The 15,604-nt window shown below is 41.9% G+C and overlaps 1 protein-coding gene and 1 long non-coding RNA gene across 17 annotated transcripts in view; one reads left to right on the top strand and one right to left on the bottom strand.

Annotated features, from left to right (window-relative positions):
* LOC130273367 (uncharacterized) overlaps nucleotides 1-15,604 on the bottom strand; it is a 50,996-nt gene that overhangs the window by 2,695 nt on the left and 32,697 nt on the right. The gene's annotated exons all lie outside the window — the stretch shown is intronic.
* The window catches only part of SLC4A7 (solute carrier family 4 member 7), a 154,083-nt gene that overhangs the window by 131,591 nt on the left and 6,888 nt on the right, over nucleotides 1-15,604 (top strand). For 9 of the 16 annotated variants that reach the window (XM_056520039.1, XM_056520034.1, XM_056520033.1 and 6 more), the window contains 5 exons: nucleotides 7,299-7,550; nucleotides 7,849-7,917; nucleotides 14,148-14,321; nucleotides 14,403-14,534; nucleotides 14,736-14,756. In XM_056520039.1, the coding sequence (XP_056376014.1) occupies nucleotides 7,299-7,550; nucleotides 7,849-7,917; nucleotides 14,148-14,321; nucleotides 14,403-14,534; nucleotides 14,736-14,756 (648 nt within the window). The remainder of the gene's footprint in view (nucleotides 1-7,298; nucleotides 7,551-7,848; nucleotides 7,918-14,147; nucleotides 14,322-14,402; nucleotides 14,535-14,735; nucleotides 14,757-15,604) is intronic. The other 7 variants (XM_056520037.1, XM_056520045.1, XM_056520043.1 and 4 more) reach the window with 1 other exon arrangement.

The following is a 15,604-nucleotide window of genomic DNA, read 5'->3' as shown; positions in this document are numbered from 1 at the left end:
CTGCCGAGCCACGAGGTTCTAATCACTGTAACTTTGTTCATCTCTAGCCAACAGCTATTGTAGAAGCTGACTGAAGACTCTGGTCCTTGTTAAAGAAAGGGTTGGTACTGGGACAGATTTACATTTACACGAGTACTTGTACTCATGTCCCTGATACCTGCCAGCAGGACTCCCGCCGGCAGGTATCATGGAGGTTCGGTAAGCTGCCTGCACTCTCCGCACGGATCAACTTCCCTGCGCCCACCACCGAGCAACGGAGCGTCATAGCCGGGACCCTCATTAACCTTTTAGACATTGTGATCAAAGTTGTTTGCGGCATCTTTAAGTCCTGCCAATTAGCTCAGTGATGCTGATCAGGAACACTGCAGTGTCCCGATCAACTGAAAGGATGGCTGGAGGTCCCTTACTGTGCTGTCCAATCATTGCTTCTTTATTGCAGCCAGCGATGGCAGGCAGTAGTAAAGGAGCACCGATAACACTGATCAATGCTATGTTTTGGCTTAGCATTGATCAGTGTATGCAATCTACAGATTCCCTAATAAAAATGTTAACCCCCCCTTTTAAAAAGTTTAAATAACAATGTGTGTGTATGTGTGTGTATATAATATATATATATTTTCCTTTTTTGAGGAAAAAAAACTCACGTCACAATGAAAAAAGTATCGGTAATTGGTATCTGCGAGTACTTAAAAAAAAAAAAAAATATCGGGACATCCCTAATAAATATATATACACACACATGCACACTTGGTAGGTAGGCGTGATGTAGATTATACTGTAAAAATATGAATAGGCTGTTTGCATAAGCTAAGACAATAAGTTTCAGATCATGTAAGTTGAGTAGCTGTACGATTCCCTAGTGGGAGTAATTGCTTGCTGTAAAAGCAGAACCTCAGTAATTTATCCTGTGCATGGAGTAAGACTAGAACTGGTGTATACAGGGAACACAAATGGATACATGTATTCTTCCCCTTTACGTCCTAACCAGTATCACAGATGGGATATTCCACCCCCCGAAAACTGGTTAGGACAGATAGAAGTTTTATTGATTAAAAATTAATTGATTAATTAAACACACACATAGCCCTTTATAAGTAGGAGGGTCATCCTCTGTCCACTTGTGTTTTTTTTTATGTCATCCCGGACAGTGGGACAGATGGTGGCCCCCCTTCCATGCTCGGGGTTTTACTTGTTGTTCCTTTTTTTCAGCAAAGTCTGGCGAAACTTGCCTCTGTTTTTTCCTCCCACTTTGGGATTATCATGTTTATTGTTTTCATTTGTTTAGGGGTCCTTTTTTGCTTAAGGAATCTGTTTGATTCCTTTCTCTGACTCAAGCCTGTGCTATCACCTCGGGAGTTGATCTCTGTGTTGGACGCGCATCTCTCTCCACAGTCCCTTGCCGGAAGTGCGTCAGCAGCGTCTGACGTCACTTCCGCCTCTTTCTTCTGCCCTCCGCTCATTTTTTAAGCCTTTCTCTAAGGCATAAGTGAGCGAAATCGAGCAAGGGCACTTTTCTCTGCACCACTAAACCCTCTGTAAAGTTAAAATTTACTTTTTAAACACTTTTTAATATACTTAATTTTCTAAGTTTTGGCTCCGCCCATGGGGGTGGGGCCTCTTGTGGCACCAATTGAGGAGGGTATTTAAACTTCCTCAGTGCTGCCCTCAGTCTTTTTGAGCGCAGTGCTGTTTGGTTTTCCAGCAGTACTGTCTTTATGAGACTTGAAGCTAAGCTGCTGTGCTATCCTTGCGGAGAGTACTCTGTGTTCCTTGATGGCGTTTTTCTTGTTCCCAATTTTGCGTCTGCTCTTTTTTTTTTATTTTTTTTATTTTTTATTTTTTGCTTCCATTTTTGAGCTTGCTTTATATAACAATTTTATATCTCCTTAGATTATGTCTACGGAAGGCTCTGCTGACCGTGAGGGTCCTGGGAAGAGAACGTCTAAGCGAAAACATCTTGCATGTCATGAATGCAATATTCCTCTGGAAGGCAACTGAATTTTCTAGGTGCCCACCTTGCAGAGCAAAATCCAAGTGGAGCCCACTGTACAGGATATATACGTCTGGGTGTCCTCCAATGTGTCTACAATGCAGGCTTCTATTGAAGAACTAAAACAAGTGGTGGCCCATAAGCGTTCTAGACCTGAGTCACCCCCCAAGAATTTAAGTATCTGCGGAGCCTGATAAGGAGGATTCCAGATTGTCATCTTCTGGGAAAAAAACCAGCGCCTTTTAAGATCCATCCCGTCGGGGGTCCAGGATGCTGATCCCGGGGAAGCCTCTACCTCCGCCTCTAAGGGACCCAAGGTCTTTAAAGCGGATGAGACCCTTTTATCCGTACTCAAAACGGAATGAAGGAAGCCAGAGAAGGCTCCGGTCTTAACTAAGCGGTTCAAGACCATGGTTCCTATTCAGGAAGATCAGCTTTCCTCTTGGGGCCCTGTCCCTAAGGTCGACATGGCTGTCTCCAAATTGTCCAAAAGGACTGTTGTTCCTGCCGAGGATGGGTCTTCCTTGCAGGATCCGATGGATAGGAAAGCTAACTAATTTAGGCATTCTTATTTCACTGCTACGGCTACAGCTTTGGTGGCGATAGCTTGTGCTGAAGTAGCAAATTTTTTGAAGAGCCGTTTTTCTAATATCCAGTTGGATCTGGAACAGGGGGCCCCAGTGACAAGATCCTGGCATCTTTTAAAACAGCCAATTTGACCGTTGATTTTTTTGTGCGATGCTACCACACAGCATCTGAAGCTCAAATCAAAGTCCATGGCCTTTTCTTCCTCTGGACGTTGTCCTCTTTGGTTAAAACCTCTGGTTACTACACCCCAGCGAAAGTTCCTATTGGAAGGTCTCCAGTTTATACTGGAAAACAACTTCTTTTTGTATGACGGCGGCATATACCATCAACAGAAGGGCACCGCTATGGGGGCCAAGGTGGCGCCGGCCTACGCCAATCTATTCATGGGGGCGTTCGAAATGGAACATATATGGGGCCACAGTAACATCATGGAGAACATCGTTCTCTATCGGAGGTACATCGATGATCTGATCTTCATCTGGTGAGGTCCAGAATCATCTACCAACTACCTCTTAGAACACCTAAATGCTAATCACTGGGGTATTAACTTCACTATACATGCCAGCAATACATCCATTGAGTTCTTAGACCTGATCATATCACATGATCACAGCAAATTCATCACCTCCACCTTTTTCAAAAAAGTCGATACTAACAGCTATATTGACTTCTCCAGTGGGCATCACAAGAAGTGGCTTGAGAATATCCCCTACTCCCAATACAAGAGAATAAGGAAAAACTGCTCCAACCAAAGAGATTTCTGCACTCAGGCTGGCATACTCAAGAAAAGATTCACGGCCAAAAAATATCCCCCGAAACTACTATCTACGAAAAAAACATGATACAGGAATACAGGAATAGATACAGGAATGCACTCGTACGGCACCGGGTTCCAGCTGCAGATGTTCCACTTACCTACGCTACTTGTGTAAACCATGTTTTTGAATTACCAAATGAACGTAACCTTTATGGTTGCGTAAGGAATGTATTTTAACCGCATCTGTTCACTATGTTGTATGCACACTGCCAGACGAAGGGTCCAGTTCGGACCAGAAACTCGTTTCTTTCTGTGCTAATAAAACCACGTTTTAGACACAGAAGGGTCTACAGAGCTTTCTTTCCATCAGGACCAGCGCCACAAACGGCCCAACTTTGCTTTTTTCTTGTTACTTGGTTAAAACCTTGGAATTTAGACACCTCCTCCAAGAATAACCTTTCTGCCATGCCTTATGAACCCGGCATTTTATTTGGTGCAGAGTTAGACCACATAATGGAAGTCCCTTCCTTACTCATCCTTTCGTGGTTGGGGCCGGTATTTAGGGGGAAGATCAGCCTCCTAGCCCAAACCTCAAAAAGATTGAGGCAATCAACACCAGGGTGGGCGGTAAACGCTCCCGTGGCTCAAAAAATAAGAAACGCTAAATACGGCCTTCCAGGAAGCTCTGGGTTCACTGCCGGTTTGACCCTTCCAGTTTCCCAATATATTCCCCTATATTCCTGTAGGTGGTCACCTTGATCATTTTCTAAGCGCTTGGTCTCTCCACATTCAGGACCCTTGGGTCCTGAGAATAATCTCGGATGGATATTCGATAGACCTTGAATCAATTCCCCCATCCCAGTATGGTGAGACAAGAGTTCTTCCACCAAACAAGCAAGCTGCGCTAGAAACCTACATTCTGGAGTATATCCAGAAGGGTGCTCTAGAGGAAGTTCCTCTTTCAGATTGGGGGTCAGGAATTTATTCCCCAGTATTCCTAGTTCCCAAGGTAATGGGAGACTGGCGAATGATTATAGATCTGAGATATTTTAAGCCGTACGTAAAGCACAAACTTTCGTATGGAAACTATTCAATCTGTGGTCAACCTTATTTCACCAGGGGACTACCTGGCTACCCAGGATCTAAAGGATGCTTACCTTCATATACCCATTCATCCTGTGTCCAGGAAATATCTAAAGATTGCGGTTCAGATAGGGGTCTTGGTCTCCACAGGAGAGAGTGTTAACCTCCAATCTCCTCAAGATTCGAACAATCAGGTTAGGACTCCTCCACTTTGCTTCTCCTCTTCAAGGGAAAGCAGTAAAGATCCAATCCGACAGCATGACAGATGTAATGTATATCAACAAGCAGGGAGGCACTCTATCACAAAGCCTCCTCAGAAAGGTGGGTCTGATCTTGGATTGGGCAGAGAGGTACCTAACCCACTTGTCGGCAGTTCACATTCGGGGGTCTCTCAATGTGATATCCGCCTGCCTGAACAGAGGACTTTCAACCGGAGAGTGGTCTCTCTATTCAGAAATATTCAGAGATAATGCTCAGGTGAGGTGTGCCATAAATAGATCTCATGGCAGCAAGGTTCAACACCATATTGGTAAGATTTTGCTCCCTGTTCAGGGAGGATAACCCAGAAGCGATAGATGCTCTCCCAATCCCATGGAGGTTCAGGCTGGCCTACATCTTCCCTCCAATTTCCTTGATCCCGAGGGTACTGATGAAAATCAGGCAAGGCCAAGCCTCTGGCTTAGCCATAATTCCATTTTGGCCCAAGAGAGCTTGGTTCACCCAACTCTTGCAGTCTTTCAGATGAGTCAGGGACAATATTGGAGGCTTCCCCCAGAGCAAGCACTAGTGTCGGGGGAAATCTTCAACTGTTCAACCTGACAGCCTGGAGGTTGATCAGTCCCTTCCACATTTAGAAGGGCTTTCTAGTGTGGTCTTGAATACTCTTTCGCATTCTAGAGTGGCATCCACAAATAAAGCTTACAGAAGAATTTGGCCAATTTTCCAGTCTTGGCACTCCAGGAAGCAAGTTTTCGGACAAAATGCAGCTGTTTCTACCATCCTCAGTTTTCTTCAAGACAGACTAGACATAAACCTGTCTCCTTCCACTCTGAAGGTTCAAGTATCAGCCATTTCTGCTTTTGTTAATAAGCCTTTTATCTCAAGACCCACTCGTCAAAACATTCTTGAGGGGCACCTCAAGATTAAAACCTACAATTGTGCAACCAGGCCCTGCATGGGACGTATCAGTTGGTCTCAAAGGGTTGTCATCTCCCCCTTTAGATTTAACCTATGGAGGATGTGGATATGAAATTTGTCACCATCAAAATAACGTTTTTACTGGCGACTACATTGGCCAAAACAATTGGGGAACTTAATGCGCTTTCCGCGCATGAACCATACACTAAATTTTTGCCTGATCAGGTGTTAAAATTTATGCCATCTTTTATCCCAAAGTTCCATCCTTTCAGAATATAAACAAAGGCATATCTCTTCCAGTCTTAGCTCCACATCCATCCTCTGATGAAGACAGGGGTATTCATTGCCTCGATATCTTGAGATTCCCCCAGATCTACTTAAAGAGATCTGGGGAGTTTAGGAAGAAGGAAAATCTTTTAATTCTTTTCGCAGCATCCAAAAGAGGTCGCAAAGCTTCAAAACACTCCATCTGTAGATGGGTAAAGGATGCTATCCGTATTGCATCCTAAGGTATGGAGCCTCCTAAGTTTGTAAGAGCTGGTTCATCCAGGTCTGTATCAACCTCCATTGTGGAAATGAGTTTAGTTCCTTTGGAATATATATGTAAAGCTTCATCTTGGAGTTTACTCTCCACTTTCATCGCCCACTACAGACTTGATAGTAGAGTGGCCAATTTCTCTTCATTTGGGCAGACAGTATTATCTGCTGCCAGGCATGAGAGCCCTCCCTCATAGGGTCTTCTGCTTGCCATATCCCCATCTGTGCCACTGGTTAGGATGTAAGGGAATCATTAATTTCTAAGGATAACTTGTTTTCCCTTAGACTAGGGAGGGAAAGTTGTGCTACTGTTAGGACTAAGTTTTCTGTTACGAATTGTTAATTATTACTTATCATTTTCTTTTTTGGTTCTTTTTGCTTTTACACAAGGGGACAGAGGGTGACCCTCCTACTTATACAGGGCTATGTGGGTGTGTTTGTTTAATCAATTACTTTTTAATCAATAAAACGTCCTTCTGTCCTAACCAGTTTGCAGGGGGGTGTAATACCCCATCTGTGGCTAAATTTCCACTTGTTTGTTTGTTTTTTTAGGGGTTTTTTTCTGGCAGTTTTTGGAAAACTGCCAGTGCAGTTTTTGAGCCGAAACCAGAAGTGTATTCAAAAGGAATAGGACATATACATTTTCCTGCATGTAGTTATTTTTTTTTCAGAAGTAATACAAAATCAAACCTATATACATAGGGTATCATTTTAACCGTATAGACCTGCAGAATAAAGATAAGGTGTCATTTTTACCGAAAAATGCATTGCGTAGAAACGGAAGCCCCCAAAATCTACAAAATGGCATTTTTTTCTTCAATTTTGTCACGCAATTATTTTGTTTTCTGTTTCGCTGTGTGTTTTTTGGTAAAATTACTAATGTCACTGCAAAGTAGAATTGGTGGCGCAAACAATAAGCCATACTATGGAATATTAAGTGCAAAATTGAAAGCGTTATGATTTTTAGAAGGTGATGAGGAAAAAATGAAAATGCAAAAACAGAAAAACCCTGTGTCCTTAAGGGGTTAAAATGGGTAACACATTCAAGTGTAGAAAACCCATGATAAGAGAGGGAGAGTCTATAAACTATATTAGGATATTACTCTGTTTACATGTAAGGGCATCTACACCTGGTCCAAACATTTTAGTGCATTAAGGTCTTGAGCTAGATGCCTGATACTTTATATGCTTTATTTTGCTTTCCAGAAAGGGTGCGGCTATCATCTTGACCTGTTCATGGTCGCCATCATGCTGGGAATATGTTCAGTCATGGGATTACCGTGGTTTGTGGCTGCAACTGTTCTATCTATCAGCCATGTTAATAGCTTGAAAGTGGAATCTGAATGTTCTGCTCCAGGAGAACAGCCAAAATTCCTGGGCATCAGAGAGCAGCGAGTGACAGGTCTTCTGATCTTTGTTCTGATGGGACTATCTGTATTTATGACCTCTGTATTGAAGGTAAGACAAGGCGCAGAGTTACTGATGCCTTGACAAATGTATTTGAATGTCTTAGATGCCTGCATCACATATGCTACCCAAGGCAAGAATTTGTTCTACAATTACACCCAAGCCTGAGCTGGTGCACATATTAAAATCATGTTTAAACGTTAAAGTGCACACTTAAAAATGATACTTTAGATCTCTTGTTTTTTTATGAATTTGTAATGCTTGTCTCCTTTTCACAAAGTAAAACTGTAGAATATAAAATAGTGCATGTATTCAACTAACACTATGCAATTTGTGCGTTCATTTCCAGTTTATTCCAATGCCGGTTCTGTATGGTGTGTTTCTGTATATGGGCGCTTCTTCGTTGAAGGGTATCCAGGTTAGTTTATATATATTATTTTTTTTAATTTTTTTTAGGGCCATCATTTATAGAGGACTTTTTAACAGTATAGACAATGTTTGTCAATGTCGTTATACTAGCTTTGACATATTTACCAAGGTGGCAAGCCAGTGCACAAAGGCGCAGGACTGGTTACAGAACAGCTATTAGAGAGCTCTCTTGATGATTGAGTCAACTAAGTGAAGGTGACGACACAAGGAATATGGCCTATGCTCCTGCATCTTCCTCTGCCCAGGTCACAATGCCCTCCTGAGTGCACTTAGTTGCTGATCTCCCAGGCGGGAACGAGCTGGAACCTACCACTCCAACATAGCTGACAACTGTGGCCTGTCCAACTTCATCAAAGATAACTCTTTGTGCATAGGATGCCACAGATAACCTACCGAAGAAGCCTGTCATTCTTAGCAAAGAAGCCTGTCACTTCCCTGCTGTTTAGAAGCAATGAGTAAAGCCATAGAGCCCTGTGATGCACAGAGGTAAACAGGGCTGCAGGGTCACATGGCCTTGCATTGGGAGAAATGCTGTGTAGGAGGTATATTATGATCATGTTGCCCTGTTATGCACCAATTACTGGAGGCATGTTCAGGGCCATGGTATCGGCACTGGTGGTCATAATCACTAGCCATCAAAGAATGGAAACACAAAGGGGATCACCTGCCTGCCAGGCAAAGTGGCAGAACAGCACTTCTGATTAACCACTTAAGGACTCAGGGCATACCTGTACGCCCTGAGTCCACTCCCTTTCTATAACATGGGATCCGTGGCTAATAGCACACAGCACTGATTGCGGTACCGTGCCCTATTAACCCCTTAGATGTGGCGTTCAATGTTGATTGCCGCATCTAAAGTGAAAGTAAACCAGTCCCTGCTAGCTCAGTTGGCTGTTCGGGACCACCGCGGCATCCCGAACAGCTGGAACACACAAGGAGGGCCACTACCCGCCTCCTCGTGTCCAAGCGATCGCCGAATGACTGCTCGGTGCCTGAGATCCAGGCATCAGCAATCAAGTGGCAGAATCATTAATCAGTGTTATTCTATGGGATAACAATGATCAATGTAAAGGATGGGGGGGCCCCTCCCTATGGGGGCTATAACATTGCAAAAAAAAGTTGGAAAAAAAGTTAAAGATCATTTAACCCCTTTCCTAATAAAAGTTTGAATCACCCCCCTTTTCCCATTTAATCTCTTCAGGACGTAGGGCATACAGGTACGCCCGTGAGAATTCCGGTCCCCGCTGCACCCCCAGTCCTCCTGAAGGGATAGGCATGAGGTGGCAGGGGTGCCACCCCTCCTATACTTGCTATTGGTCGGTCAGAAGAGAAAGACCAATAGCAGATCAGGGGCGGAGGGGTTAAAGTTTGGTTCCCCCGTTCTGTGACCGGCAGCGGTGGTGGCAGTCCCTGATCGGCGGCTCTGACGTGCGGCTCCCTGGTAAAGACTACGGAAGCCGGTGAGTAGTTTACTAGCAACATCTGGAGGGCTACAGTTTGGAGAACACTATACAGTCGTCTCTAAACTGTGGCCCTCTAGATCTTGCAAAACTACAACTTCCAGCATGCCCACACAGCAGTTTGCTGTCACGGCATGCTGGGATTTGTAGTTTTGCAACATCTGGAGGGCCGCATTTTGGAGATCACTGTGCGGTGGTTTTTAAACCGTGGCCCTCTAAATCTTGAAAAGCTACAACTTCCAGCACACACGAACAGCGAAAGGCTGTCTCGCAATGCTGGGAGTTGTAGTTGCGTACCTCCAGCTGTTGCATAACTACATCTCCCAGCGTGCCCTTCGGCGATCAGTTCATGCTGGGAGTTTTAGTTTTGCAACAGCTGGAGGCACACTGTTTGGAAAAGTCAGGTAACAGAACCTAACTAAAGGTTTTCCAACCAGTGTGCCTCCAGCTGTTGCAAAAGTACATCTCCCAGCATGCATGGTCTGTCAGTGCATGCTGGGAATTGTAGTTTTGCAACAGCTAGAGGCATGCCCCCCCCCCCCCCCCCTCTCATGTGAATGTACAGGGTACATTTACACAGGCGGGTTTACAGTGAGTTTCCTGCTTCAAGTTTGAGCTGTGGCAAATTTTCTGCCGCAGTGCAAATTCCTAGCGGGAAACTCACCGTAAACCCCTGCCTGTGTGATTGTACCCTAGAAACACTACACTACACTAGACTAACACATAATAAAGGGTAAAACACTACATATACACCCCCCTTAGACTGCCCCCCCAATAAAAAGGAAAAACTTATTGTATGGCAGTGTTTCCAAAACGGAGCCTCCAGCTGTTGCAAAACAAAAACTCCCTGCTGGAGGCACCCTGTTTGGGAATCACTGGCGTAGAATACCCCTATGTCCACCCCTATGCAATCCCTAATTTAGTCCTCAAGTGCGCATGGCGCACTCTCACTTCACTTCGGAGCCCTGTCGTATTTCAAGCTTTTTCTTCTTTTACACTTATGAAAAGGAAAAGATGGGGTCTACACCAGCCTGTTAGTGTAAAAAAGTTAAAAATGTTACACTAACATGCTTGTGTTGCCCCATACTTTTTATTTTCACAAGAGGTAAAAGAAAAGACCCCCAAAATTTGTAATGCAATTTCTCCTGAGTACGGAAATATCCCATATGTGGGTGTATAATGCTCTGTGGGCGCACAACAAGGCTCAGGAGTGAGAGCGCACCATGTACATTTGAGGCCTAAATAGGTTATTTGCACAGGGTTGGCTGATTTTACAGTGGTTCTGACATAAACGCAAAAAAATACCCACATGTGACCCCATTTTGAAAACTACACCCCTCTCGGAACGTAACAAGGAGTATAGTGAGCCTTAACACCCCACAGGTGTTTGACGAATTTTCATTAAAGTTGGATGGGAAAATTAGAGACTTTTTTTTTTTTTTTTTTTTTACTAAAATGCTGGTGTTAACTTAAATATTTCATTTTCACAGGGAAAAATAGGAAAAAAGCCTGCCAAAATTTGTAACCCCATTTCTTCTTAGAACATACCCCATATGTGGATGTAAAGTGTTCTGCGGGTGAACTACAATGCTCAGAAGAGAAGGAGCGTCATTGGGATTTTGGAGAGAAAATTTGTTTGGAATTGAAGGCCTGGTGTGTACAAAGCCCCCATAGTGCCAGAACAATGGACCCCCTCCATTCCCCCCCCCGACCCCCCCCACATGTGACCCTATTTTGGAAACTACAACCCTCACGTAATGTAATAAGGGGTACAGTGAGCATTTACGCCCCACGGGTGTCTGACATATCTTTGGAACAGTGGTCCGTGAAAATGAAAAATGTAATTTTTCATTTGCACAGCCCACTGTTCCAAAGATCTGTCAAATGCCAGTGGGTTGTAAATGCTAACTGCACCCCTTATTAAATTCTGTGAGGGGTGTAGTTTCCAAAATGGGGTCACATGTAGGGGGGGGGGTCCACTGTTCTGGCACCATGGGGGCTTTGTAAACGCACAAGGCCCCCTACTCTCCAAAAGCTCAATGGCACTCCTTCTCTTCTGAGCATTGTAGTGCGCCAGCAGAGCACTTGATGTCCACATATGGGGTATTTCCAAATGGGGTTCCAAATTTTGGGGGGCATTTTCTCCTATTACCCTTTGTAAAAATGTAAAATTTGGGGGGGAAAACAGCATTTTAGTGCAAAAAATTTTTCATTTTACATATTCGACTTTAACGAAAAGTCGTCAAACACCTGTGGGGTGATAAGGCTCACTGTACCCCTTGTTACTTTCCTCGAAGTGTGTAGTTTCCAAAATAGTATGCCATGCGTGTTTGTTTTTTGTTGAATCAATATATAATTTATTTGGAATATCCATTTTCCTTATAAGCAGAGAGTTTCAAAGTAAAAAAAAATACTACATTTTCAAATTTTTGATCAAATTTCACCAACAAATGTTGCAAGCATCGACGAAAATTTACCACTAACATAAAGTAGAATATGTCTCGAAAAAACAATCGCGGAATCAGAATGAAAAGTAAAGGCATCGCAGAGTTATTAATGCTTAAAGTGACAGTGGTCAGATTTGCAAAAAATGACTGCGTCCTTAAGGGATTTAAAAAAAAAAAAAAACCCTGTAAGTAAAAATAAACATGTGGCATTGCCGCATGCGGAAATTTCCGAATTCTAAAAATATATCGACAATTAAACCGCACGGTCACTGGCGTACGCGAAAAAAAATTCCTAATTCCAAAATAGCGTATTTTTTTGTCACTTTTTATATCCTGAAAAAATTTATAAAAAAACCATCAAAAAGCCTGATTTAATACAAAAATTGTACCACTAAAATCTTCAGATCACGGCGCAAAAAAATGAGCACTCATACTGCTCCATACGCGGAAAAATAAAAAAGTTATAGGGGTCAGAAAATGACAATTTTTTAAACATATACATTTTCCTGCATGTAGTTATGATTTTTTTCCAGAAGTAAGACAAAATCAAACCTATATAAGTAGGGTATCATTTTAAACGTATGGACCTACAGAATAAAGAGAGATGGTGTCATTATTACCAAAAAATGCGCTGCGTAGAAACAGAAGCCCCCATAAATTACAAAATTGCGTTTTTTCTTCAATTTTGTCGCACAATGATTTTATTTTTTTTTTGCCCTAGATTTTTGGGTAAAATGACTGTCATTACGAAGTAGAATTGGTGGTGCAAACAATAAGCCCTCATATGGATTTTTAGGTGGAAAATTTGAAGGGTTATGATTTTTAAAAAGGAGGAAAAAACGAAAGTGCAAAAACTGTTAACCCCTTAAGGTCTCAGTGTTTTTCAGAGGGCAACCTTGGGGTATGCTGTCCCTCCATTAGGCTTATTGTAAAAAAAAAACTTTAATGTAAGAAAGGAGCAGGTTATATACGAGTTACTACTGTTTAGTAATGTTGTTCAGCAGTTCTTACAAAGTGAGGGATGTTCTGTGTTTCTCCTGTTCTTGTTGAGCTTTGGTTCCTAACATCACCTGCCAACAGAAGCTGCTGCCGCCAGTGCATAATTGGCAAATCTATTACTAGATCTTTATTTTTAGCATTTAAATTGACAGAGCATAAGTGTTTTTAATTCCATCATCTATTTCAAGGCTGTGTTTTCGCTTTTGCGTTTGTGAACTGCAGTCATAAATGCAGTTAGAAAAGTGCATGCGTTTTTTAGATTTATGAGCAGCAGCCAGCACAACATGATTTTGTCTGCATTTGTTATAAACGACTTGATGCGGTCAGGCAATGCTAACACATTGTAAAGCCCGTACAGACAGTTCAGGATATCATTATGTAAACAATGAAACACAGTAAAAACACAAATATGGGAACACAGCTATACAGTGATCCCTCAGCTTACAATGGCCTCAACATACAATAGTTTCAACACACAATGGTCTTTTTTGGACCATTGTAACTTGAAACCAGACTCCACATACAATGCTATGGAATCTGCGAAATGTATCAATGGCTGGAAGAATTGATTAATCAGAATGGATATTTCACTGGTAAAACCTGTGTATTCCTAAAGTGCATGCACTGACTGGTGTCTGGTAGCGCCCCCTACAGTACAGGGAGGTATTAAATGTTCTGTACTCTTTACCTGTGCCAGGGTTAGCTGCTCCTTTGGGCATCAGGTGAGGGCGGCTCCATTTTCCTTTTTTTTTTTTTTTAGGACATTGCGTGTTCTGTACAGGTCTCTGAAGAAGCTTCTGTCCTCTACATAGACCAGTGTTTCCCAAAGAGGTTGCCTCCAGCTGTTGCAAAACTACAACTCCCAGCATGCCCGGACAGCCTTCGGCTGTCTGGGCATGCTGGGAGTTGTAGTTTTGCAACAGCTGGAGGAACCCTGGTTGGGAAACACTGAAATAGACAATGATTTACAGCTCCCAGCAGATCTTTCTTTCTTTTATATGTAAGGATTTGCTTTATCTATATTAGTTATCTACTTATTTATCTTTTAATCCTCACTTTTTCCTATTTTTTGATGACATTTTGGTGGCTTCAGAACCAATTACCAGGTTTCCATAGAGTTATGGTCTCATACAATGGTTTCAACATACAATGGTCGTCCTGGAACCAATTAATATTGTAACTTGAGGGACTACTGTACTTCTTGTGCCATAATACTAAGGACCCATGTTGGCCATATAATGTACATGATGAAACAAAGTTCTCTTAATCTATCTGTTGAATACTAAACCAATCTGTCAACATTTGACTTGCAGTTTTTCGATCGTATCAAGCTGTTTGCAATGCCTGCCAAACATCAGCCAGACCTGATCTATCTGCGTTATGTTCCCCTTTGGAAAGTCCACGTGTTTACTGTCATACAGCTGACATGTCTTGTGTTGTTGTGGGTGATCAAAGCATCTGCAGCGGCTGTAGTATTCCCTATGATGGTAAGTGTTGTTTTCAGTATTTTAACTACTTTATTTATAATTTTTTCTCTAATTTTCCATTTATTTTTTTTTCCTTGCAAGGTTCTTGCGCTGGTCTTTATCCGCAAACTTTTAGATTTCTGTTTTACTAAGCGTGAATTGAGCTGGCTGGATGATCTGATGCCAGAAAGTAAGAAAAAGAAAGAAGATGATAAGAAGAAAAAAGAGAAGGAGGTACAAATCTAAATAATGAAAACATTAACTTGTGTGCCCCATACTAAAAACCGGGCTTTCCTCTGAAGTTGTTAGCTGTAATTCCCTAGGATATTGTGCGGTCTAGTATGCTGCATCTGTACTATAGGTATTTTATTAGTTTTGCAAAGGAGTGATTTGGCTTTGACCTTCCTTTTCCTCTCTCCTTTACAAAACTTGAAGATTGAAGATGATTCAGCCGAGGTATGTAATATGAATGACAAGTAATGTGTGAGAATTGCTAAGTAGTCGTGGATAATTAACTTGCTTTCTTAATGTACTTTAAAAAATGTATGATTTTTGTAATTTTGAGTACTTTGGGTAAATGTGCTTTGCGAATCATTATTATTATAATCTGTGGGTTTTTAGCCTAAACCTTTTTGGTCTGTTAAAGCCATAAAACTTGTCATTTAGACACTTTGGGTTGTATGTACCAATTTTCACATATCAATGTGCAGTATGCAAGTTTTGGTGCAGCATTAAGTCAAGTAGTCATTAAAAGGCTGACAGAATACCAATTGTAAAAGGCCACACTCCCTTTTTAGCAAAAAAAATAAAAAATGACTGAAGGGCTTATAATAAATATATTATAATAAAGCGACTTAGCCTCATATAATTCTTTTTGTTGTAAATTTACATACATATATTTTGGAATACATCTTTTGTCTACTTTCATATCTTTACCATCAATGCCGGCAGGAAAGTCTCCCAGGCATGTTAAGGAAGAAGATTTTACCATACATAGAATTTTGCCACACATTATATATGGTAAACTCTGTCAGGTTCCCTTTAAAGGGTTAAGTGAATGGCATTCAGGTGCAGTATTATTTAAAGCTGCACTGTCAGGAATAGCACTTTTCTCTGGAGTAAGGTGGCTGCTGGGGTTAGGAAAAGTTCTGTACTAAATTCCAGAAAACTCTTGTAACTTATGTAGCACAGCAATCATTAATGTAGCGCAAAATTAGATTATTTAAGTGGTAATTGTTAATTTATATAATGAGTATGGCATCTTATAGGAAGACCTTAGGAATCATGGTATGTTTAGTCTGTTT

Source organism: Hyla sarda, chromosome 5 (assembly GCF_029499605.1).
Source record: "Hyla sarda isolate aHylSar1 chromosome 5, aHylSar1.hap1, whole genome shotgun sequence".
In the NCBI taxonomy this organism is placed as follows: domain Eukaryota; kingdom Metazoa; phylum Chordata; class Amphibia; order Anura; family Hylidae; genus Hyla; species Hyla sarda.
This window is presented reverse-complemented; position numbering and strand designations above follow the sequence as displayed.